The 26395-nt window shown below is 40.0% G+C and overlaps 1 protein-coding gene across 1 annotated transcript in view; it reads right to left on the bottom strand.

Moving 5' to 3' along the window:
- LOC117530530 (gastrula zinc finger protein XlCGF46.1-like) overlaps positions 1-26395 on the bottom strand; it is a 40343-nt gene that overhangs the window by 7732 nt on the left and 6216 nt on the right. Inside the window, exon 2 of the mRNA XM_034193424.1 lies at positions 18887-19089. Coding sequence (XP_034049315.1) covers positions 18887-19076 — 190 coding nt within the window. The 5' untranslated portion in view covers positions 19077-19089. The remainder of the gene's footprint in view (positions 1-18886; positions 19090-26395) is intronic.

Here is a 26395-nt window from a genome sequence, read left to right as displayed (position 1 = left end):
CATCACTGAATATGACTTTTATCCAGTCATCCACAGTCCACGATTGCTTTTCCTTAGCCCATTGTAACCTTGTTTTTTTTTTCTGTTTAGGTGTTAATGATGGCTTTCCTTTAGCTTTTCTGTATGTAAATCCCATTTCCTTTAGGCGGTTTCTTACAGTTCAGTCAGACGTTGACTCCAGTTTCCTCCCATTCGTTCCTCATTTGTTTTGTTGTGCATTTTCAATTTTTGAGACATATTGCTTTAAGTTTTCTGTCTTGACACTTTGATGTCTTCCTTGGTCTACCACTATGTTTGCCTTTAACAACCTTCCCATGTTGGTATTTGGTCCAGAGTTTAGACACAGCTGACTGTGAACAACCAACATCTTTTGCAACATTGTGTGATGATTTACCCTCTTAAGAGTGTGATAATCCTCTCCTTTGTTTCAATTGACATCTCTCGTGTTGGAGCCATGATTCATGTCAGTCCTTTTGGTGCAACAGCTCTCCAAGGTGTGATGACTCCTTTTTAGATGCAGACTAACGAGCAGATCTGATTTGATGCAGGTGTTAGTTTTGGGGATGAAAATTTACAGGGTGATTCCATAATTTATTCCTCAGAATTGAGTGAGTCCATATTTTTTTTTCCCTCTGCTTGGTCTAAAAAAGTAACCATTACTGACTGCCACAATTATTTTTCCTGATTTCTTATAGTGTTTCTTAAAGCCAGAAAGTTGCCATTTGAAATGACTTTAGTTGTGTCATGTCTGTGATCTGCTTTTTTCCTACAAAATTAAACAACTGAATGAACATCCTCTGAGGCCGGTGATTCCATAATTATTGCCAGGGGTTGTATTGCTACGTTGGTTGTTTTATTTTGCTGTGCCTTAATTTTTCCCCGCTAAAACCCTAAAGAGCATATTGTCTGTGAATAATATTTACCTTTATGTTAAACTGACCCGTTGTGGTCTACTGAAACAGTTGATAGATGTATTTAACTTACAAATGGAGCCGATGCTAACTCATTAGCATGAGTAACCAATTACCATAACCAATTAGCTAAACTGCAGGATTGTCTTACAGACATAAAGACATGGATGACCTCTAATTTCCTGCTTTTAAACTCAGATAAAACTGAAGTTATTGTACTTGGCCCCACAAATCTTAGAAGCATGGTGTCTAACCAGATCGTTACTCTGGATGGCATTTCCCTGATCTCTAGTAATACTGTGAGAAATCTTGTAGTTATTTTTGATCAGGATATGTCATTCAAAGCGCATATTAAACAAATATGTAGGACTGCCTTTTTGCATTTACGCAATATCTCTAAAATCAGAAAGGTCTTGTCTCAGAGTGATGCTGAAAAACTAATTCATGCATTTATTTCCTCTAGGCTGGACTATTGTAATTCATTATTATCAGGTTGTCCTAAAAGTTCCCTAAAAAGCCTTCAGTTGGTTCAGAATGCTGCAGCTAGAGTACTGACGGGGACTAGCAGGAGAGAGCATATCTCACCCGTGTTGGCCTCTCTTCATTGGCTTCCTGTTAATTCTAGAATAGAATTTAAAATTCTTCTTCTTACTTATAAGGTTTTGAATAATCAGGTCCCATCTTATCTTAGGGACCTCGTAGTACCATATTACCCCATTAGAGCGCTTCGCTCTCAGACTGCGGGCTTACTTGTGGTTCCTAGGGTTTGTAAGAGTAGAATGGGAGGCAGAGCCTTCAGCTTTCAGGCTCCTCTCCTGTGGAACCAGCTCCCAATTCAGATCAGGGAGACAGATACCCTCTCTACTTTTAAGATTAGGCTTAAAACTTTCCTTTTCGCTAAGGCTTATAGTTAGGGCTGGATCGGGTGACCCTGGACCATCCCTTGGTTATGTTGCTTTAGACGTAGACTGTGGGGGGTTCCCATGATGCACCGTTTCTTTCTTTTTTTGCTCCGTATGCATCACTCTGCATTTAATCATTAGTGATCGATCTCTGCCCCCCTTCTCGGCATGTCTTTTTCCTGGTTCTTTCCCTCAGCCCCAACCAGTCTCAGCAGAAGACTGCCCCTCCCTGAGCCTGGTTCTGCTGGAGGTTTCTTCCTGTTAAAAGGGAGTTTTTCCTTCCCACTGTGGCCAAGTGCTTGCTCATAGGGGGTCGTTTTGACCGTTGGGGTTTTTCATGGTTATTGTATGGCCTTGCCTTGCAATATGGAGCGCCTTGGGGCAACTGTTTGTTGTGATTTGGCGCTATATAAGAAAAAAGTTGATTGATTGATTGATTAGCATGTCTATGGCGTTTTCAATGTTAAAGTTAGCATTAAGCTGTTCGCATCTCAGCACGTTTGTGTGCATTTGTTTTCTGTATAATAATTAATGGCTCAGCATTTGTTGTCGTAAGAGCAAAATGTATTACAGATAGTAATATTTTTTAAATTTATTTTTATTTCTATATTAATAATAATAGCAACAACAATAATAGTAATAACTAATAATGCTACAATACAATTTTTTTCAATATGGCTAGTACCTACGGCCCAGAATTTGGTGCTACGCCCCTGAGTAAGCCCGAGCCAACTGATGAAACACGCATCATAGTGGCTGTTACTCTTGTCTGTGTAAGATAGAAATACACTTCCAAACAAATATACAATTTTTTTACTATGTTACTACAATATAATGTAAAAAACTAATGTTACCTGATTTTGTTCTCTGTCTAACAGACTGAATTTATTTTGGCAATAATAGTCCATGTACATAAAACACACATGACTGAGAATAACACAACAAAGCATAAAAATTATTTTCCATTGTGGTCCTCGGGATAATTGGGGGGGGCAAAAAAACAACAAACACACAGGTATTTCTTTCAGCCATCCTGCCACCACGGAGTTGAATGGTCGCCCAGTATGGGGAATTAATGCATCTTCTGCTCCATACATAATACCCGTTACCCTGTGACTCATTGACAGTCACACTTTGATTTGTATTTATAATAAACCACAACTGTAAAAGCACACTTCATATTTGTATTATTTTAAAAGGTGTAACTTTTTCACATTCTCAGACAGAATACATGCTACATATCTTTGAATGAATTGACATTTACAAGAAATTACAAAATTTTCCATTCATGCACAACTATAGACGAACATGCATATACGAGGTCTGTCCATAAAGTATCGTACCTTTTTATTTTTTTCAAAAACTATATGGATTTCATTCATATGTTTTTACATCAGACATGCTTGAACCCTCGTGCACATGCGTGAGTTTTTCCACGCCTGTCGGTGATGTCATTCACCTGTGAGCACGCCTTGTGGAAGGAGTGGTCCCGCCCCCTCGTCGGATTTTCATTGTCTGGAAATGGCGGAATGAAAAGGACTTTTTTTTCCATCAGAATTTTTTCAGAAGCTGTTAGAGACTGGCACCTGGAAACCATTCGAAAAATTTATCTGGCGTTCAGTGAAAATTTTACGGGCTTCACAGAGAATAAGGACTTTAACTACAGGTTTAAGGACCCCTTTAAGGACGGTCGGTGCGCCGCGCTGCGAGCTGCGACGATGTGGCACAAACCACTGGATCATTTCTAAGCTGATGGCTCTGTGGATACGAGACCGTCATGTGCTCTTTCTCTGGTTATCACAAGAGCTGGACATCAGCCATTTTCCGGCAGATTTCACTTTTAACAAGAGATTTTGTCATGGAAAGCCGCGCGGAGGCTTCGCACGTCACGATCGATTCACTGATGAAGCGAGACAAAGGAACACCTCCGTTTCGGAGTGTTAGAGGACAAGTTGGGACATGTCTATCTCGGCTTTCAGTGCTTACCAGTCGAGTGAGTATAAAAGAACTTGTGGAGAGCTGGACATGGGATGAGAACAATCTGGAAGGAAAAAGAGTGGTGGTCGACTGTGAGGGGAGGAGAGGAGAGGAGAGGGGAGGGGGGAGCCCCCCCCCCCCCCAAGGGAGAAATTTTTGAATTTAAAGGAGCTATTCTGGTGAATTTTAACAGATGCAAATATGATTTTAGGTGTATAAAAATGCTCTCATTTATACCTTTGTTTAAAAATCTTGGCCGTGATTGACAATTCATAAAAAATTGTATCAAATATTTATTGTCACCAGACATTGCCAATAATGAAAGCAAATAGCCAGGATATGTAGCCAGTCCAATAGTAGAGAAGCTTGAATCTTCGACTGGACGCGAGACGTTCCGCTTCAAATCGCAGAAGCTTCCTCAGCTAAAATTCTTGCTCTGGTGGTCTGACTTCTGTCTTGACTCTTGTAGAGAAGAATAAAGTCCTCGCGTCAAGCAACCCAGTCTAGTCGAAGATTCAAGCTTCTCTACTATGGAAACCACCTGGACAACTGAGAGCCTACACAAAAGCCAGTCCAATGTACATGTAAATTCTGGTAAAATTCATTCAAGACCACATTACAAATGATTTTTTTTTTTAATAATAAAAAAAAAAAAAAAAAAAAAAGCATGTTGATATTCACTCAGTCCAATGTTAAATCCAATTTGACACTATCTACAGTACTGAAAGGGATAAAAAAAAAAAACCGTACAGACAGTTCTAGTTTGTGTGGTATTTCACGCTTATTCAGCCATTCATATCAAATCCTGGAGAAACACGGGCCCCACTACTGTCCCTTGTTGATGTGGTTAATCCTTTTTTTCCCCTCTTCTTAGTTCATTTGTATTTTCTTACCCACTAAGCTTTTTTTTTTTTTTTTTTTTTTTTTTTTTTTTTTTTTAAATAATTACCAACTTATATAAGGACTAAATATTCAGTCCAGCATCAGGGCTGCAGGTTGTCAGCATTATTACTTTATCCAGCCACGTCCATGCAAACTTTTCTTTGTAATCTTTACCAATTTCTCGGACACACTTGCCATCTTTGTCTTTTATCCTTTCCGGCGTATTTTCCTCACAAAATCTGTCCAAACTTTCAAACTTTTTGCTTGCTGCCATTATGCATTCCATAATACAATGACAAGACACCCTGAGTCTGGGGAGCAAAGTAAGTGAAGGTGATCCCTCCACCATCCTCAATGCACTGGATCTGCTCACATTGCTCCCCAGACGAGTGGGTGTTTTGTTTTTATAACTCAGCCGTGACTGTATTTTTATTAAACATACGTTAACAAGACTGGGGATCCATTTTGTGTGGAACTATTGTCCCTCCGTCAACAAAGATGGCCGAAGAAAAGTACAGGGTGAACACAAAAACAATCCTTTGTTTCAAATATTGATAATATCAAAATTTACATGAATAATTTTACAATTTTGGTGTCTACAGTTGCAGAAACTCAAGGTTTTTTTTTTCTCTTTTGCAGATTCCTCTTGATCCGCCACATGGCAGTGTAATCCAAGATAGATATGCTGGAATGAGTCTGGACTGAGCTTGATTATTGCCTTGATGTTTGCCGAGCAACAAGAGAGGCACACATCGAATGTTTATGACATCAACGAATCCCACATGAAACTTGATAAGTTTCTGCAATGCAATAATCAAGCTTGGTCCAGCATATCCATCATGGATTACGCTGCCATGTGGTGGATCAAGATCAAAAGGAATCTGCAAAAGAGAAAAAAAACTTGCGTTTGTAACTTTTGATATTGTAAATATTTGAAACCAAGGAGTGTTTTTGTGTTCACCCTGTAGTTTCGGCACAACTTGGATCTAAAGCACCTGATACGGGGGGTCTGGATCCACTCGTAAACCCGAGCTGGAGGTATAAATAGTTCTCACATGCAGGATCTCACACGAGAGATGTTTTTCAGGAAAAGTAAAGTCTTTACCGCTTAGGGTACCCCTGCCCTGTCATGAACTACCCAGCCAATGTCTCGTTAACTGGCTTTATTTACATTTACGGACACAAACAAACTGCGGGATGAGGTGCTGAGCGATTTAGCATAGCAGCTTTTTCTACCTACTACTGGCAAACATTGTGCACACCACGCTGTTCAGTAACAGTGATGCCCCGTGGTTAATGTGAGAACTGTAAGAAACACGTCACACTTCAATTTTTTTCCTCACGGGATTTGAAATGAGACAGGTGACTAAAATTATCCCAAAAATTGGGAAGCCACTGAGCAGCAGGTGATTCCCATCCCTGCGACAGTTACACTTTGTTTACCACATACTGCAAGAATGACACAAGGCCACTTTAAGACCTTTAGGTGAAAGAAGTGTTTTTGGAAAATTGCTTTTAATGTTACAACTAAAACAGGGTTCCTACCACTGAATGCCTTACAGACTGAAAACTATGGGGTTAAAATTGTCTCATTAATATTTGTAAATGCACACAGGGTGATCTACAAATAATCATTGATTTGCAAATGTGTTCAGATATCCACAAATGCAAATTTCATATTTGTAACTTGTAAATTGGTCTTTGCAAATAATGTTGTATTTGCAAATATAAAACTTAATTTGTAAAAAAAAAAAATACATTTGTAAAACTGGAAATTGAATTTATGATTTGAGTTTCAGCATTTGTGGATCACCAATTACACGCATTCATCGCTTTTCTCTGTGATGTAATTTTGAGACATTCTTTTCGCGAAATCCACACAGCTCCACAAACAAATGCCTACTGATTCTCAAATACACACACACACACACACACACACACACACTGGATATCCACTAGATGGCAGTGTGGTTCCATTCATTACAGAGCCGTCTAGTTCACACCGGGAGCGATCAGACGCTACAAATTCGCATGGGTCCCCAGGCGTTGGACGCACCTCCTTCGCCCGGTCTGTCGCTCTGCTTGGGTGGACTTTCGCTGCAAAAATTCACCCCGGTGCGTCATCAAATAGGAGGAGCTTCCATTCCGCTTGCCGGCTCCGATTGTCAGTCAAGCTAACATGACGGACCTTGATCACACGGAGCGAGTTGCTGTGGAAAGCTCCCAATACAGAGAGTATCATTATTTGCTGCAGGAGCTGTGTCTGGGTGACGGCCGCTTTCAGCGGTCCTTCCACCTCTGCGGGACCCAGTTTGAGGATCAACTGTCCCGTTCGCGCGCGCACATGTAAATAATATAAAAAAAAAAAAAAAGAAACTCCGCAGCTTGCTGCAGCTGGCTCTTCACCCAACCAGTCACCATTTGTTTTATTATACATCTGTGTAGTTAATAAAATATTCTCTACAGACGATTCGCTCGCGTGCGCACGTAGAAAAAAAAAGGAAAACGCTCCACTCCCGCTGCTGCAAGTAGGGCTGCTGCTCGCTCCAAAAACTCTGTCATAATTGTGTTTAGAAACCAGTCACCATTTGCTTGCTTTATTATACATCTGTGTAGTTAATAAGTAAAATAATCTCCAGGACGATTCGCGCGCGCACGTAAAATAAAAAAAAGAAACTCCGCTCCCCGCTGCTGTTCGCTCCAAAAATTGTCATGATTGTGAAATAAAGGACAAAAGAGACATAAGTCCTGCTCACAGGCTGCTACCAGATACAGGACATGTTCACATCTTCAGTCAAACTCCAGACATCTCCATGTCACTACATATCCAGTCCGTGATTGGTCATCGCGGCGCGACGAGATGAAAAAGTTCAGATTTTTGAACTTGGGGAGGAGGGCAGCGCGACGTGAGGCGACGCAATATCACGCCACAAACACACGAAACGCTCAAAATCGCTTCACTCGCATCCATCGCGTCGCGCTACGCGGTTTGGCGCCAAAACGCATCCTTACATAGGGATTACATGGCAACCTGAGGCTGCAGTTGCTCGCGTTGCGCCCGGTGTGAACGCAGCTTTAGATCTCTCAGCCATTTGACTCATTTTGATTTCTGATATGAGCTGGACGGACATGGATGGACAAGGAGAGCAGTCGCCATCATCTAATGTAAGTACAAACAACTTTTGTTGTCCTAACTTAAGACTTGACTCGCTTGATTATGTTCCTTCTTGACGAATCGCAATAAAGTCAATTTTCCAAGAAGGAACATAATCGAGCGAGTCAAGTCTTAAGTTAGGACAACAAAAGTTGTTTGTACTTACATTAGATGATGGCAACTGCTCTTCTTGTCCGATATCCAGTGTGCGTGAGTGTGTATTTGCGAATCAGTAGGCATTTGTTTGTGGATCTGTGTGGATTTCACGAAAAGAATGTCTCAAAATTACGTCACAGAGGAACACGATGAATGTGTGTAATTGGTGATCCACAAATGCTGAAACTCAATTCATAAATACAATTTCCAGTTTTACAAATGTAAATTTTTTTTTTACAAATTAAGTTTTATATTTGCAAATACAACATTATTTGCAAAGACCAATTTACAAGTTACAAATATGAAATTTGCATTTGTGGATATGTGAACACATTTGCAAATCAATGATTATTTGAAGATCACCCTGTGTGCATTTACAAATATTAATGAGACAATTTTAACCCCATAGAAAACTATTTAAGAGTAGTGGGATTTAAATTTAAAATCAACACCACAGTGAGGCATCATCAACTCAGTGGTTGTTGAAGCAAAAACTGAGTGGGTGCGGGAAGAAGCAGGGCCCACAGAGAATGACTAAACGTCAAAGTGGTTTTGGCAAACATTCAGACGAGTCAGGAAACTGAGGCAGTTCTCAGATCAGACTGCTTTCAGCACAGTGGTGCAGCTTAGCTAAAATTTCCTTTATTGTTAATTTTGTGACAAAAGCACAAAATTTGGCACACATTCTAAATTAACAAATACTTATTTTCATACGTGGAGGTATTCTGGAGCTGACTTCTCATGACCTGCAGGGGTCAATGAAGAATTACACAGGGATCAAAATATAAAATATTGCAATCATATTAAAAGATATATGAAAGTGAAAGCATGGTGAACGCCCCTGAAAATAGACCCTTGGCACCAAAAATCTAATTTATGGTACAGACAAGTGTATTACATCAAATGAAAGCTGTTGCTCTGTAGAATTCAGAAATGCATTTATTTTATAAATCAGATTTAATTTTCCAAAGTGGACATATTTAATACACTATTAAAATTAGGTAAAAATCTGAAAAAATGTTTTTTTGCAATTTTCATGGCCATATAAAATCAATTTTTATATAATAGACATTTTTCTTACTTTTGTCATAGCTATACATTGCATTAATCAAGAAAAAAAACAGTTGAAGGGGATTCAAAATAGAAATCCAAGGTACACAGTTAAGTCAAAGTTCGATCAAAATATAGATTTTTTATAAAATGCTGGCTTGTGAGCCATGTTTACTAACTTGATATTAAGAAGTGGAGCTTTCTGTTATCATTTTTCTAGTTTTATTTGATTAAAGTAATAAATATTTTCAAATTTGGCTCAGTTTGTGATGGTTTAAATAATTTGGAAAATATAAAAGATCAAAAATTGACCAGAGGCTAATTTTCACCATCATGTTGACGTAATGGACAGACATTTATATTCAAGCCTGACTCAGCAGGAATAATAATAATACACAGTTTTAACTCTTTTGCTCTTGTTCTAGGTCTTTTATAATAGAAAAGACTATTTATTTAATACTACTAAGGTTTTCTTTAAAAATATCAATCAATACAAATGCTCCAAAAAATTGATGTTGACGTAATGGACAGACACTGGGTCATCCACCTCTGGATGGATGGTTGTGCAAAACTTTCAATTTTTCTCCATTTTGTTATGTAGTATATTCCAAAACTAGCACTAAACTTATTTTTTGCAGCAAAATTGATATAATAAAACACAAATGTGCATATTTACCAGGCTTTTGAAGCAGCATCTACTGCAAAATCCAAAAAGTGGTTACAAAACAGCACACGTTTCAAGCCACAATGGCTGCTCCAAGGGCATGCTGGGAAGTCTGCAGTGGTCAGTTCATGAAGACTGGTGGACACAGCAAACAACTGCTGCCATCTGGCAGCTGTCTGACGTATTATTACCATCATGGCAATCAACCAGTTTTGGCATCTGAGCAAAAGGGCCACTGGTTACATGCTAAAATGGACCAAATATGTTACATTCAGAAAGCCGTAAATTTCTTATTATTTATAGCAGACCTCTGAAACTTTCAAAGATTACAGAATATGACTGCTGCATTATATTTAATCAATTAGAATGAGAAAATATACTTCCATAAGTAAATGCAAAGAGCTTAAATTTACTTTGACCCTTCAAAAATCAATTGGGGCTTTGACTGTGCTTTCACCCATATCAGATTATTTGTCTGATCATAACAATTCTAAAAAGGTATAGTTTTGACTATCCTTGACTCAATGCTGTGGAGTTACAGGGTGAAAACAGCAAAAACAATAAAGTTCAATTTCAGTTTGTACTAGGGATGTCCCGATCCAGATTCTTTGGCTTCCGATATGATCCAATATTTTAAATGATTAGCCTTGTGGATACCAATCCAATACCAATTTTGAAAGCATTAAAAAACAAAACCATTATTACTTCATAACTTTTGTTTTGCTTGAACATCACCAACAATACTGCTTGGATTTGTAACAAACAGCTTCTGAGTTATTTTGCTTGTATCAAGTACATCAGGGCCTGCACAAATTCAAGACTTGGAAGAAATTATTTTAAATTTTGAGAACATTTATTGTGTGGATCTCTAAACTAGAGCTACAATTTGCCAGAAGGTACAACTAAGATGCACACCTAGATTTTATGTTTTGGTGCACTTGTTGTTGGGGCAGTCACTGAAGTTTCTTCTCTTGAACACTAGATGGCACATCCACTCTGAATACATGAACTGTTTCCAGGACAGAGGCATTTCCCCATTTCCAAAAATGCATCAAGAACCCTGCCCCAAAAAGTACTTCATTTACTCATATTTGAAGTCAGTCTGGGTTAATCAGGGCTCGACATAGCCATTTTGTCTGCTGGCGGGTGCTGATTTGGCCCACTTTCAGGACACTACAATTTACCAAATGATGGCACGCTCGGGTCACTACAAAAATAACGCAAAATTCTATTTATTATACCATATTTTTGCGGCAGCAAAGTCAAACTTCATCTGCGTTTCAAACTTCACAGAGTCCGCCATGTTTGTTTTGGTCGTGCGCCACGCTCCATGCTCCTGCAGAATCTCGTGCACACTGAAATGTATGTTGTCGATGCGTGGAGCGTGCCTTCGGCCGTTTCCGTCACTGATATTCGGCAATGTTCGTTAGCATCTTTAAATGCGTTGGAAGCTGCAGGAATCGAAGACGAACGAGACACAAATCTAAAAGAACGCTTTGAAATATGTTTAAACTACAACCACCCAAACCCGGACAACAAACAGGAAAGAGTTTTGCTAAAGGAATTGGCCAGAAGAGGAAGCTTAATGATGATGAATTAAGGGAGAGAGACAGGCTATATGAAAGAAACAAGAGGAAGAGAGGTTTTGTCCCGACGTGGCCACAGATATGGCTGTGGCTTGGTCATGACCAAGAGAAAAAGGAGGTTTTCTGCCAAATCTGCAGGGCCTATCCATCGTATGCTGATAAGTAATAAAGTATATGCTTGGTCATGGTAGACACTGGCTGTTTTGAAGCTAGTTTAAAATTCTAACCAGCTTGCCTTTGTGGAAACCCCATGGTGACACCATTAACAAAGAAGCCAAGCATATTTTTTTTTTCTCAATTTTTAGATGTATAACTCCAATCCAGACACGGCATACTTTTTAGTTTTGATATGGACCTACATCTGTATTTTACATTTTTGACTGTGAGTTAACCAACTCTGAGGGTTTCTAAAAAAAATGCCCTCTAAATTTTATGGGAGTCACTATTTTTTTTTTTTACACTTGAGAATGCCCTCTGATAAATTCCATTTTTTTTTTTTTTTTTTTTTTACTTCATGGTCCATAAACTATCCATCCATCCATTTTCTTCCGCTTTATCCGGAGTCAGGTCGCGGTCCATAGACTATTTTATGTTTTTTCTGGATTGTTTATATTATATAGGCAGTTTTATTTGAAGGATTTCAAGGTGGAATATCATGAACTCTCGCGCGCAAAACCATGGGCCAGTGCTCCTACACGGTGGGCCACTGGCTGATGTGAAACTTCGAAGCAGTTTTAATACCACGTGTGAATATTCTTGATTCTGTTGCATCTTTTAGATCAAGGTGTTCAAAAGCATGGTCAGAACTGTGGCTTAATGACTCCACATGTGCTCGTGTCACCTTCTTTCCTCACTGGATTTACCATCAATAGGAACAGAACAAAATAAAAGATTAATCCAAACAATAATAGCGGAGATTAATAAAATAATTTCAAAAGTGAAAGGGAATAAAAAGGCAAGTGAGGATGGCTACCCAGTGGAATGGCATAAACATTTTTCGACAGCTAGTAATTCCCCTGCTTGGGGACTGCTTTAATCATTTGCATCATGGAAACGAGCGGTGATTTCAGCAATTCCAAAGGCAGGTAAAGCTGAGTGTGATTCCTGCAGACCAACATCAGTTTTAAACATAGACGACAGGATATCCGCAACAATATTAGCTAAAAGGCTTGAATTTCTAAATCCTGAATTGACAGATACAGATGAAACAGGTTTTGTTCGAAATAGCCAAACTCATGACAATGTGAGGACAGGTGGTCCAGTAGACCAAATGAAAAAACACAATAAACAGCTGTGAGCCTCGACGCCAAAAAGGCGTTCGATTCTGTATGTTGGAATTACCCTTATTCAGTTTTAGAGAGATTAGGCTTTAGAAGAGAAATTATCAGATGCCTGCAGTCGTGATATAATTCAGCCATTGCCAGGATTAAGATTAATGGTGATTTACAGTACAACTGGAAAGGGGCTGTCATCAGGGGTGCCCCCTCAGCCCCTCTCTCTCTGCGCTTTGTGGAACCTGTGGCACAGGCTATTAGAGAACACAAATATATTGTAAGTGTAACAATTTGTCTGTTTGCATGCGGATGACGTCCTGGTAACATTGTCTAATCCCAACATTAGTTTACTAAATCTGCTCTTTTTAACTTAAGACATTCGGCACATACTCGGGATACAAGTTAAATCTAAAGAAGACGCAAGTTCTCACATAGAATTATCCAACCTTCTTGAATCTAATTATGTTCCACTAACATCAGAAATTAAAGTGGCTCTACAGCATTAGTCATTATTGCCCATAAATATGCACAATCGGATAAGTAAAATAAAAATTATTCTTCTACCCAGACTTCATTATCTTTTTCAAGCACTGCCTGTGCACATCCCCTCCAAGCAATTTAACAAGTGGAGTAGGATCATCGCAAATTTTATTTGGGGTAAGACAAAACCAACAATAAAATTTGAAATGTTGCAATTACAAAAGGACAACAGCGGGCTGGTTCTGCCACACTTGGAGGATTATTAAAGGGCAGAGCAGATGCGAGTTGTGATTGCCTGGTGTGACCCAACCTATGAGACCAAATGGAAGGAGTTAGAGCAATCCTACTGTGAGACACCCCCTCCAGTCACTCTCTTATTAAAAGACAGACAGACCTGTTCCCTATTTGGATAAAAGTACCAATAAATATGTGGCATAAAATATTAAAACACAGAAAAATTGAAATGAATGTCTGGAGTCTGCGACGGCCCGCCGAGGACAGATGTTTTTTTTTACCTGTAAACGTGGACAAGCGTTTCAGACAATGGTCACAAAGGGGTCTAACAGGATATTGGAGAATTTCAGACAAAATGTACTGAAAGATTTTTAGCAACTTCAAGAAATGTATAATTTGAACAAACAGGGTTTTTTTTAAGATACTTCCAGTTAAGACACCATTATGATAAAAATATCAAGTTTTAAGAAGAGGAAACAGGCCTGGTTAAGATCCTTCTCGACTCATGCAAAGGAAACGCTCCAAAGAAACAGATAACCAGATTATACTCATATTTACAAATGAGGAGAAATCTTAATGCAACACACATTAAAATTAGATGGGGAAAAAGGTAAAATAATAACAGGTTAACTATATGCAATGCTGTGGTCATTACTTCAAGCTCAGGGCTGTGGTGGAAATTTGCATGGAAAAACTGTTTTTTGTTACCCCTAGTAAGAAAAGCAGTGAAAGTAACACTCCTGAAAAGTCTCAGAGTTGGAGGAACTGTGGGAGTATGCAGTGTTGCCACAGTTACTTTGAAAAAGTAATCCAATTACCGATTGAAAAAGTTAACTGGTTACTTTGCTGACTACTTTACTTACTACTTAATTTTAAAAGTAACTAAGTTAGATTACAAGTTACTTTAAGCAGCTGCCAACAACACCCTCCCCCACCACCTCAACATGAAAATGATAACCAGTTTTGCCAAAACGTACTTTACAGTTGCCCTTTCTTGACTTCAATGAACATAAATACTTGTTTTATAAAAAATAAAAGACAACTTTTTGACCTCATATTTAACCACTGACAGCAACGTAATGGTCAAACTTGCAATTTGTAACCTACATCGTTCATAAATGTAACCATTAAATTCATTCTAACATTTTAATTCTCTCTAAACATTTTAGCTGTTGAAATTACTATTATAATTATTATCATAAGTAGTATTACTAGTAAAAAAAAAAAAAAAAAAGTTTCAAAAGTGGACCTTTAATCTCGGGGTGTTGTGGGGGGGCCACTTCCCTGCCCCGTTCCACGCCCGTCTGAATTCACCCCTGCTTTGGCGTTTGAGCAGGAAGAATGGATAACATTTATTCATGCAGAAAACAACAAGATTGGCAAGTAATAAATTTTTATGTTTATCATGTCATCCTCAGAAAGAGAGTTTAGGTGCACTGGGGGGGGGTTGGTTAACACATCGCAGATCAGTTGTTTTTAGCGAGGAGACACAGAGTGGCCCAGAGTTTTAAATAAAGGGTGGAAAAAGCATAACAATGGCTTTGTCAAGGTCAGCGCAGGTGTGCTGTTGTCGCCGCGCGTTTAGAGATGACAACTGTTTTTTCAACTCTGAGACACTGCTGAAACCTGTGGATGAAAAGCTCGCAGCGCGCTGAAAGTGGGCAGTTCAGTCGAATCCCGACCCCCTGCCCGCGGGCCAGTTTCATGCTGTGATCGACCTGCAATGCAAAGATAATTGTAATGCAAAGTGACTTGGAGAAATAACTTTAATCTGATTACAGATTTGGAAAAATTAAGGCGTTAGATTACTCGTTACTGAAAAAAGATATCAGATTAGAGTAACGTGTTACCGGCATCACTGGGAGTATGTCGGCAGGACATTTCATATTTTCTGGGAATGTACTAAGATGACACCCTATTGCTCAGAGGTGATAATAGAAATCAACACCATAATGGGCTTGAACATGTCCTGTGAGTTCACTTTATTTTATCTAAGCAATCTACCCCAAGTTTTGAGGAAATTGGACAGATATCTTCTTTTAATTCTACTAGTAGCTGCAAAGAAAGCCATAACTCACAAATGGCTGAGTGTGGATCCACCATCATCGCTGGACTGTCAGAGATTTATATAATGGAGAGATTGACTTTTTCCAATACGACTTGTGGTTGACAAATGTGAGAAGAATTCAAAGAAATGGGACATTTAGCTGAATCAGAGAACATTGTGAATTCAGAACCAACTATGATCATTGCAGTTATTTTCTTTCATCTGATGGTTTTGGACTGATTTGTACATATTTCCTTATTTTTTATTTCCTTTGGACTTAACTTGTCGTCACCCATTCTAGTTGCTCTAAATGTTTGTTAGAAGTGGTGTGTATGTTTCATACTTTGTTCCTCTCTTGTTCCTCCAAAAAACATAGAAAGTATTAAAAATAAAATTTAAAAAAATGGCTTTGAGGGGGGTTAATGAAGAAACTGTAGACCTGCTACTTCAGAAAAGCGACAAAGCAGAGAACCAGCGAGGTAGCTGGTCGCAGTGCTGCTTTGCTTCTTGGGTCTGCAATTAACAGAAATGATCATTTCCCCGATACACACCTTCAAAAACAATGGCCGCTCCGGTGTAATGTGAACTAAAGGACTGATAAGGGAGTCATTAAACAAAAAGGCTATTGATGTCAGTGGATCAAATAATTTATCGATTCTTAACAGGAACTGTTTTTGATACCCATCCCCAGTATCCACTGGACCCCAGTTTTTAAGAAAAATGGCTACATGTTCCCACAATAATCACAAGGAGCGGGAAAGCTGATTTTAGAACATAACGCTGCAGTCGATGGGGTAAATTGAAGCTGGATAATAGGAAAAATATCAGGGGCATCTTTACACATGATACATTGCGCTAATGAGTCACAACTTGTATTCAGCAGCTTTATTTGTAAAAATGAGCCACTATTATTCATTGAGGAATTTTCAATTGTACAATATCGACTCAGATCTTAAATCTTGCAAATACTGTTTGTTTGTCATCCCACTGCTGTGACCACCAAACAAAATGTTTCATCTACTCTTTTCCTGTTTCTTTTATCTTTCAGGTGTGTTCATGAAGCCAGCGGCAATTCCACAGATTCTTGTCCGTATCAGACTTTTTCAAACGTCGGTCTGTGACGGAGACATCCTGCACAAATCTTCTTTTAAAAACTTTAGAGCTCTAAAGGTTTGTGATATCCACATGCAACATTTAGCTTAAGCTTCACGCAGGAGACACACAGCGTCGCCGCAGCAACCAACCAATCCCGTCCCAACAGCCAAGCTTCTCTCTCCTCGAAACTCCGCGGATCTGAGGACACTGATTTGTATCTGTAACACACAGAACAGTGTCCGCTGACTTATAAAACTTGCATGATGTCCTAAAAAAAAAAAAAAAAAAAAAAAACTTGGCGATAGACATTTTAAAAACTCACTGATGATCACGATTATAGAGTAAAACACTAACACCCCCTCCTCCCCATGATGAAATGAATTTCGCGGATCTGCTGAGTTTTCGCAGCCCTCGTGTGTTCATGCGTGGTTTATATAAATCAGATTTTTTGCGCACACTACTTTCAGCTTTTATGAGCATGAGTCCTAGGCTCTGTTTTATAAAGGAGACTCTTGTCCTTCAGTGTGTTGTAAAGCCTCGGTCCCACCAAGTGAAGGAGCCACGCACCCTGTTTTTTTTGTTTCGTGAGCTATCGTGGCAGTATAGTGGCTCAGAGTGGCTCTTAGAGGCATTATCTTCAGTTAACGAGGCTCCTCTCTGAGCGTGGCGCTAATTTCAAGATGTTCAAAATTTAGCAACAACAGCGTGGCGCAGTTTGTGTTCGAGTTACTGCGACGGCTTAGAGGCATTTGCGTGGTGATTACGAGTCTGCTAAAAGCCCATTATCCGTGCGCCTGGCAGTTACGCAGGACCCGAGAGGCTATTTTTGGAACGGCTCTCCTCTTGCACACAATTCCACCTGCTCTGTGCTGAGCTCTATATAAATAATGTAATCATTTTCTGCCAAACGTCAGATGCTGAAAACACCTCTAATCACTGCTGGAATGACAGAGGACTGTTTCATCTGGACGCTTTTTTCCCCTCTCTTTCCTGCTCCATGTGGAATATATTTTGAACAGCTTAAGGTAACTATTTTTAATGTTTTTATAGCTTGATAACATCACGCTACACAGCACTGTGTGGCTCATACGTGGCTTAGCATGGCTGATACAAGCCATTCGAGGCTCTAATGACCTGTTGGTCGTGGCTTCTACGTGGCACGTGCAGGGTATAGAGAGGCACCTTAGTAGTGGATACGTGTTAAGATGAAAACGTGGGTCATTCTTTGAATAATCACTCCACACCCATGCGTGGCTCCTTCTTCAGCCTTCATTATTCGGTGGGACCGAGGCTTAACGCTGAATCAGAGCTTTTACATTTTTTTTTTTTTCATAAAAATCATTCTCATCTTACTGCACAAGTATCTGCAAAATTACCAGTTACTGGAGAAATCTCACAGATTTCATCACAATGCAATATTCTTCACCTCCCTACAATGACTCAGCAGAATCCCAACCCTCCCACTCAACATTAACTGACCTAGTATTGTTTTAGTTTCCTTTCGGGGAGGAGGGAAGAAGAAAGAAAAGGAAGGAGGGAGAAGGAGAAAGGAAAGGGAAGGAAATTAGAGGGGAAGGGAAAGGAAAAGAAAAAGGAAAAAAAGGGAGTGGAAGGAAGAGAGAGAAAGAGGAAAAAAAAAAATCAAAACCACGTCACTCTTGACAGCACACTCGCCTCTACCCCCCCGTCACAGAGCCCACTGGCATCTGGTCAATATTAATAACTTTTCTCTCATAACCTCACACCAGTTGTACGTGTGTGTGTGTGTGTGTGTGTATATATAATAAAAAAATTTGGCTATTTATGTATTCATTATTGATGGTAATATAATAATTATTGATATTATTATAATTGTTTTCATATGATATATGACATGATGTGTATATGTATGTATGAGATTTTACGATTACTTATATGATTAACGGCTGCATGAAATACTAATAGTGACAACACAAGGACAGGTTGAATTAATATATATATTAAAGATAATTAAAAATGAAACACTGCACATTCAAGGATCCTGTCCATTCTAACCCTACATTTATGTCTGTGTGTTTTTAATGCACCATACAAGATGAGACCCACACACAGACAAAAAAAACAAAAAACAAAAAAAAGAATGGGTCAGATACAACGCAATAATCATTGTCACACTATTTTGAAAGGTTGTTTAATCATTGTTGTTGTTGCTGTGGTATGGATTGATGTTATGATTATTGCTATTAATATACACAGATATGTGTTTTGTAGACGTGTGTGCATGTAAGTATGTACGTACATGTGTATATATATATATATGTATGCATGTCTGTATTGTTTTATGTTATATGGTTATTATCCTCATGCATTTATTTCTTTATATTACCGTTGTTGCCAGTGCTCGTTAATGCCTGTTTTGTTTTATGTTGTCATGTTGTCTTTGTCTTCTAATGAAGAAAATAAAAAAAAAGTAACAATGTTTACAATGAACAAACCTGCTTTGTACAAGCGAACCCGAGGATTAAAAACAGCTTCCAGAACCGTTGGTCCTTTGTTCTCTTCTTTTAAACGATGAATTTCTTCTTCATAGTCTGTGGTCAATCCTTCTAACAACTCAAATACTTCTTCATCAGCAACTGTCAGCAGTTGTTTCAGCCTGTCCCTCAGCTGTTGGGCTTTAGACATGTTTGTAGAAAACCTTTAAAAAGACACAGAGTTATTGACCAAGTGAACTGATGATTCAGTGAACTATCAGGGAGAGAACAAGTGCAGAGATTGAGTGAGCTGAAGAGAAACCAGGAATGACTGAAAACAGGCCAATTTAATCATCTGATCACAAAGTCTGAGGAGATGAACTGAGGACAGCTAGGAGACACTGCAGGGCTGTTTGGGGACAACAGACTGGAATGTCTTCTGTGAGCCACACGGACAGGATACTGATTTGCTCAGAGATGTCAAATCAAATCCTGTCTCACTAACGCATGGTGTTCTGGCCTGGAGATCAGGGTAGAAGTTACCTGCGGCCTCGCTGATTTCAAGCCATCATCTTTAGCCAGCGGAGCTAAACTAATGCTAATGGGTGCTCAAGCCGACTCGACGGGAGTCTGCCCTGTTTTCAGAAGACCCGGACGTCACAAAATGTGTCTGTTGAGGCATTCCATACTTTTTACTGGGGTGCCCTGACTCTTTTGCACTGCTTGAAATCCTAAATACAGTTCCACTTTCACTTTCTGTTCCAGCACCCTAAAATCCTGTAGCTATTTTTATGGTTTGTTTGTCGGCTTCTGTGCAGTTCCTCTGCCTGCAATATTGAGATAAGTACATGCTCATATTGTTAATAAATACCTCAGAAATATATATGTAATATAACATTATTGATTTCAAATGCTCTAAACCCATGTTAATACGTTGTTGCATTTTTGCTGGGGGTTACGTGAGGTTAAGATCAATGACGGACAGCAAGTTTGCAGGTCAATAAGTTCTTGTTGAAAATCATCTTTACTGGGTTCTTGTTAAAATCCTTTTATCTGCACAGAAAAGTACAGCTTGGAAAAAGTCAGGGATCTCACCAGCATTATAACACCGTCACGGTCCATTACGCTGTTATAATAAAAAAAAAAAAAATTACGCTGCAGTTGGGTTATGTTGTTTTTGAGGGTGTGTAACAGGAAAATAATCATTTCTCTATGTTGCTTGTGGAGCTGCAGATTCTGATATAGAAGCAGCGCATCCACAATTTACAACCCCAATTCCAATGAAGTTGGGATGTTGTGTAAAATGTAAATAAAAACAAAATACGATTTGCAAATCCTCTTCAACTGAGTACACCACAAAGACAAGATATTTAGTGTTCAAACTGATAAACTTGATTGTTTTTGTGTAAATATTTGCTCATTTTGAAATGGATGCCTGCAACACATTTCAAAAAAGTTGGGATAGTGGTAACAGAAGTCAAGTCATACTTCTGTGAGATCACACCTGTGTTAAATTAGTGTCACGCCTGTGTTATAACATATCTATTATGTTTTATACAGAAACATAATGTATTCATTAGTCAGTAGTTTGTAATTAATAAATATTTATTTATAGCCTAATCATTTGTCTCTTCAAATTACGAAAACAGTCGACTTTACTGCCATTACCTGCCCTCTCTATCATATACTGGTGTGTGTATGCGTAATGTGTGTTTACAGTGTTTGCTAAAATATCTACAGTCCAGGCTATATCAGAATATTCTATTAATGTTAATCCCAATGTTGTTGTTGTCGTCGTCGTCCATTCAGCTGCTCCCGTTTCAGTAGGTATTTGGCACAAGGTTTACGCCAGTTGCCCTTCCTGACAACTCCAGTTTTACCCGGAGAAACACATACAGCCGCTGGTGTTCCAAAGAGGGCTCCCATCCAAGTACTAACCAGGTCTCGCACTGCTTAGCTTCTGAGATCTGACGGGATCAGGCTGAGACAGAGCAGACCAGCTGCATTACTGTTAATCCAAATATGAATATTAAAATATGACAAACCATTTGTCTTGTATCATAGCTACATGTAAAGCCTGGGTCCCACTGAATATTGAAGGATGAAGAAGGAGCCACGCAGCATGTTTTCTTTGCTACGAGAGGGTTTCTTCAACTATTGTGGGAGTTTCGTGGCTCTTAGAGGCATTATCTTCAGTTAACGAGGCTCCTCTCTAAGTGTGGCGCTAATTTCAAGAAGTTCAAAATTTAGCAACAACAGCGTGGCGCAGTTTGTGTATGAGTTACTGTGACGGCTAAGAGGTATTTGCGTGGTGCTTACAAGTCTGCTAAAAGCCCATTATCGGTGCGCCTGGCAGTTACGCAGGACCTGAGAGGCTATTTTTGAAGCGGCTCTCCTTCTGCGCACACAATTCCACCTGCTCTGTGCGCTGGACTCTATATAAAATAATTATTTTGTAGTGCATTAATCATTTTCTGTCAAACCTTGGATGATGAAACACCTCTAATCACTTCTGGAATTAATGGATCACATGAGCTCCGCTGTGCGTGCGCACTGAGGCAGTGACTCATCATCATCATGCTTCAAATGAGCATTTAGGCAGAACGCCAGCTCACAAAAGAGTGATTTTTCAGTCAATATTGGACGAACACAAAGTTAAAATTTGGGTGACTGCATGAAAGTGGATGTGTGTTTAAAGCCATGGAAGATAACTCCAGTGAAGCCGCTAAGAACAGAAGCTGTGCGGCAACACAGAAGGAGAGCGCGCAAAAGACCGATTTTGAAGACATAACACAAAGTTAATGCTGCAGTTACACATAAGGACAACAAGTCACGAATGCCTCAAAGTATACATTTTTGGCCGCTGATCACGAATGTGATTATTTTGAGGCAGAAGCATCAGGTGTCCTTGGGAACTGCTGCACCCTGTTACCACGCGTTACGATTAATGGCACATGTTGCTGGCGAATTATCAGGAAACACTGAGCACGGCCAAGAATAATGTTCCGCGCTGATGCACGTAACAGCGCATCGTTACATTCTTTCACAATGCGAATGGGGCGAATTGTCTCCACACATACCCTCATTTTCATCCAACCATCTGCTGAACAATTCAGATTGCTCCAGTTTGCTCCTCAAAATCTAGATTAATCCACAGCAGAAGAACTTTGTGACTGCATGCTTGGTTGGGTTCTGTGCCATGGAGTGACATAGAGAGCCAGATGTGTGGCTCCACGTGGCTCTTGTCTCTTTTTTCCCCAAACATCAGGCACAGCAGCAGCAGCAGCAGAAGCAGGTGGAACACCTGCAGGAGCGCGCTGATGAGCACTGAAACGAGACTTTTGACCGACTTGGTGTCACTGTCCTCCTTCAGCATACTGCAGCAATGAAACTGAACGCAATGTAGCAGGGTTTAATTGCACGAACGTCAAAGAAGAAAGCTGTCACGCTCTATCAAGGATCACCACTAATCAAGATGGACCAACACACTCAGCTGTGACGTCCACGACATGAGGCGAAATGAGGGTGGTGCGTAACACTCGTGGAAGATTTTTTTGACAACCAAAAACATGCTCCACGAAGATCACGAATATCACACACTATTAAGAAACCTATTCAGATGCGTTAAGTCACATTAAGAATGTCAGGAATGTGCCAAGAATGATGCAAATATGACATTCGTAATGCAACCTGCCAATGTGTAAACGCAGCATAAAGGAATTGTCACTTTTAAAGAGAGAGCTGCACCAGACATAAAAATCAGTATGGAGCTGGAGCTAATACCATGGAATATCCACGACTCATCTGCCATAAACTAGTCCACAATCAACACCTGTGACAGTGCTGTGTTTACCGCAGTGAAGTTAGTTTTATGTTGGATATTCGAAAGATATTAGACATTCGATCCGGGTAAACCTCTTCTTCATTCCGGTGAAACATCTTCTTCGCTCCGGGTACAGTCTGACTCTGAGCAAGAAAGGCCAACATTTCAAGTGCACCCGTATTGCAGACTTTACAGTAAAAACAGAGACAGAAGACGGCACCCTGCTCAGTGAGCTCAACAACTTCCAGGTCATGTGTTCAACTGACACAAAATCAGTGTGGGATCATAGAGCTCCACTGGCTGCATGAGAGCCACCTCTTGTTTTTGCATCTTAAACCTGTTCATATTTTTAACTAATTTTAAATGTAAATATTAGCATTTTAGCTCAATAGCTTCCAGGTCATGGGATCTATTGACACAAAATCAGTGTGGAATCATAGTGCTCCACTGGCTGCATGAGATCCACCTCGTGTTTTTACATTTTAAATCTCTAAATATTTATCATTTTCTTTTATATGTAAATATTAGCCTTTTATCTCAATGGCTTCCAGGTCACGGGATCAATTGACTCAAAATCAGTGTGGGATCATAGTACTCGACTGGCTGCATGAGGTACACCTCGTTTTTTCATTTTAAATATCTTCATATTTTTAATTAATTGTAAATATAAATTTGTGTTCATATTTTTAATTAATTTTAAATTTCCAGTTGGTGATGAAAGACTTGGGTGTTAACTTCGTGTTAAAGTCAGAACTAGAAGCTGCACTGAAAGAGATCGATCTGGGAAGAAGACTTATTTAACGTGGGCCAATGAAAGTCAACGACTTATTTCCAGAAGGGCCCACGGCAGGTGTCACGAATGTCTGTCGAATATCCAACGTAAAACTAATTTCACTGCGGTCTGTGTTTAAATAAATAAATGGTTCTTCATATGTCTAGGAATGGTCCTTGTCTATGAATAGTATTTTTTGTTGTCTACGAATGGTCCGTAAACCTCTCTGAGGGCCACCCTGTCTGACAACATCGCAAGTTAAAGTGTTGCGCACAAAGAAAAGAACAAGCGAGGAGCGAACGCTCGGCAAAGCTAGGCGCTAACGAGAAGCTAGCCACTCCTTGGATTAACACAACAGTAAATTAATGATTTAAACTGCGCAGCTGTTGCACTTAAAGACTAACAAAAGTAACGCACGGGTATCTAAGAAAGAAAGAAAAAAGCCCATTCCAACCTTGTAGTCAGTAGAAGAGCGTTAACCAGGCCGGTCCCTCAGAAGCAAATGCTTCCACAAAAGAAGGTCCGACTGGAATCATCCTGAGACTTCTTCAGATTACAGATACAAGGAGGAGATCTCCCTGCAATCTGATTGGCCACCCCGTGGCTCTCCTAATTCTCATTGGCTGTTGGTCATGTCAATCATTGTGCTGGTTGGCAGCCACCGTTGAAAGATCAAACGGAAACAAAGCTGAAGCCCAGTGTAATACTGGACTGTGTATGAAACTCTACAGGGCTTTTATTTTGAACCAAATACAGGAAGTGGTTCCGCTGCTGCACTGATTAAATGCTGTAGCTTCACCGGTCACGAACCTCTCAAACTCTTAAAAATTGTATTTTTGTGCCAAACAGTGAACACAAACCATCATATTACTAAGCACACGATGCATCAACTACACACTGATGGTAGAAATGGAAAAACACATGTGGTTTTTGCTTTCTTTGCACACAAGGTCAGTTTTACGAGGTCTATTAGAAAAGTATCCGACCTTATTTTTTTCAAAAACCATATGGATTTGAATCACGTCTGATTACATCAGACATGCTTGAACCCTCGTGGGCATGCGAGAGTTTTTTCACGCCTGTCGGTTACGTCATTCACCTGTGGGCAGTCTTTGAGTGAGGAGTGGCCCACCCTCTCGTCGTTTTTTCATTGTTTAGGAATGGCTCAGAGACTGCTGCTTTGTTGGATCAAAATTTTTCAAAACTGTAAGGCACAACTGAGTGGACACCATTCGATAAATTCAGCTTTTTTTCGGTAAAAATTTTAACGGCTGATGAGAGATTTTGGTCTGCAAGTGTCGCTTTAAGGACGGCCCACGGCGCCTGACGGCGATCTGCTCTCCAAGGCGGCGTCATCTCGCTGTGTTTCAAGCTGAAAACTTCCACATTTCAGGCTCTGTTCACCCAGGTCGTCGTCAGAGAACAGAGAAGTTTCAGAAGAGGTCGGCGTGAGGAGTTTATGCAGAAATTCCACTATTAAAGGAGATTTTGTAATGAAAGAATGTGCGGGCAGATTCACACGTCGAGCCGGACCCGACCGCGGGGGTCGCGACAGGAAAAACCCCTCCATTGGAAACCTTAACGGCAAGTTGGAACATGCCCAAGCTGTTAAACAATTTCTCAGATACTCACTTGTTGAAAGCCATCAAAAGCCGCCTGAATTTTACAAATGGTTTTCAACACGGTTTTCTTGTTTTTCTTGTTGCGGCGCAGACAGATTTGCGGCGTCGTCACGGAACTGACTCGGCGAATTTGCCCGCACGTTCTTTCATTACAAAATCTCCTTTAACAGTGGAATGTCCGCATAAACTCCTCATGCCGACTTCTTCTGAAACTTCTCTGTTCTCTGACGATGACCTGGGTGAACAGAGCCTTAAATTAGGATGTTTTCAGCTCGAAACAGCCAGACGGACGCCACCTCCGACCGCGCCGCACCGATCCGCTTTTTGAGCTGTCCTTAAAGCGAAAGAAACTCCACAATCTCTCATCAGCCGTTAAACTTTTCACCGAGAACCAGCTGAATTTCTCAAATAGTGTCCACTCGGATATCCCTCACAGGTCCTGAAAAAATTTTGATAAAGCAACACGCGCCGTCTCCAGCAGCGTCTCAGACAAAGGATTTCAGCCGAGAGGGCTGGACCAGTGCTCACTCAAAGCCTGCCCACAGGCGGATGACGTCACTGACACGCGTGAAAAAACTCACGCATGTGCACGAGGGTTCAAGCATGTCTGGTGTAATCGCACGTGATTCAAATCCATATAGTTTTTTTTTTTTATAAAACTGCCGGTTAGTTTTCTAATAAACCTCGTAGGTCATACATGTAGTTCTGTAATCACACAAGGATTCAAATGTCAAGTTTATTTCCACACATCAAAACAAATGTTTTCTACAAAGCCCCCCCCCAAGAAGTTCAAGTTCATTCGGCACTTTACAATAAAATAAAAACAAAACAAAATAAAACTGATTTCTCAGCCCATGCAACCGAAAGGGTGCAGGTAGAAGCAATGCTTATATACACCTACCCCTTTAACCTCAGCAACTTTTAATTATCACAGAAAAACCAAAACAAAACAAGTGAGCAGAACAGCAATGTAGAATTTTATCTGGTAAAAGAGAACAACTCAGTTAACACAGAGAATGACCACGCAGGAAACAGAGTCTCTTTCCTGATCAGGGAGAGCCGGCATGACCCCTCGTCACTGTCACTCAGTCCGCTCTGAAGGGCCCGCCCACTCTGCTCCTGGATTTATTGAAACAAGTTACACACAGACATATTACAAAAACAATATACAAGGCACAGCTATGTTTCTTCAGTCAATTCATATTTGTATCACTTTGCACCTGAAGGCGCCTTGTGGTCTACTCAGACAGATAGTGACTGTTCTTCAGAAATGAAACAGCGCCAACCTTGGGCTAGTGAGGCTGCGTTGTTCT

The sequence above is a fragment of the Thalassophryne amazonica genome, chromosome 18 (assembly GCF_902500255.1).
Source record: "Thalassophryne amazonica chromosome 18, fThaAma1.1, whole genome shotgun sequence".
Lineage (NCBI taxonomy): Eukaryota > Metazoa > Chordata > Actinopteri > Batrachoidiformes > Batrachoididae > Thalassophryne > Thalassophryne amazonica.
Note: the sequence above shows the minus strand (reverse complement) of the source record. Positions and strands in the feature narration are given on the sequence as shown.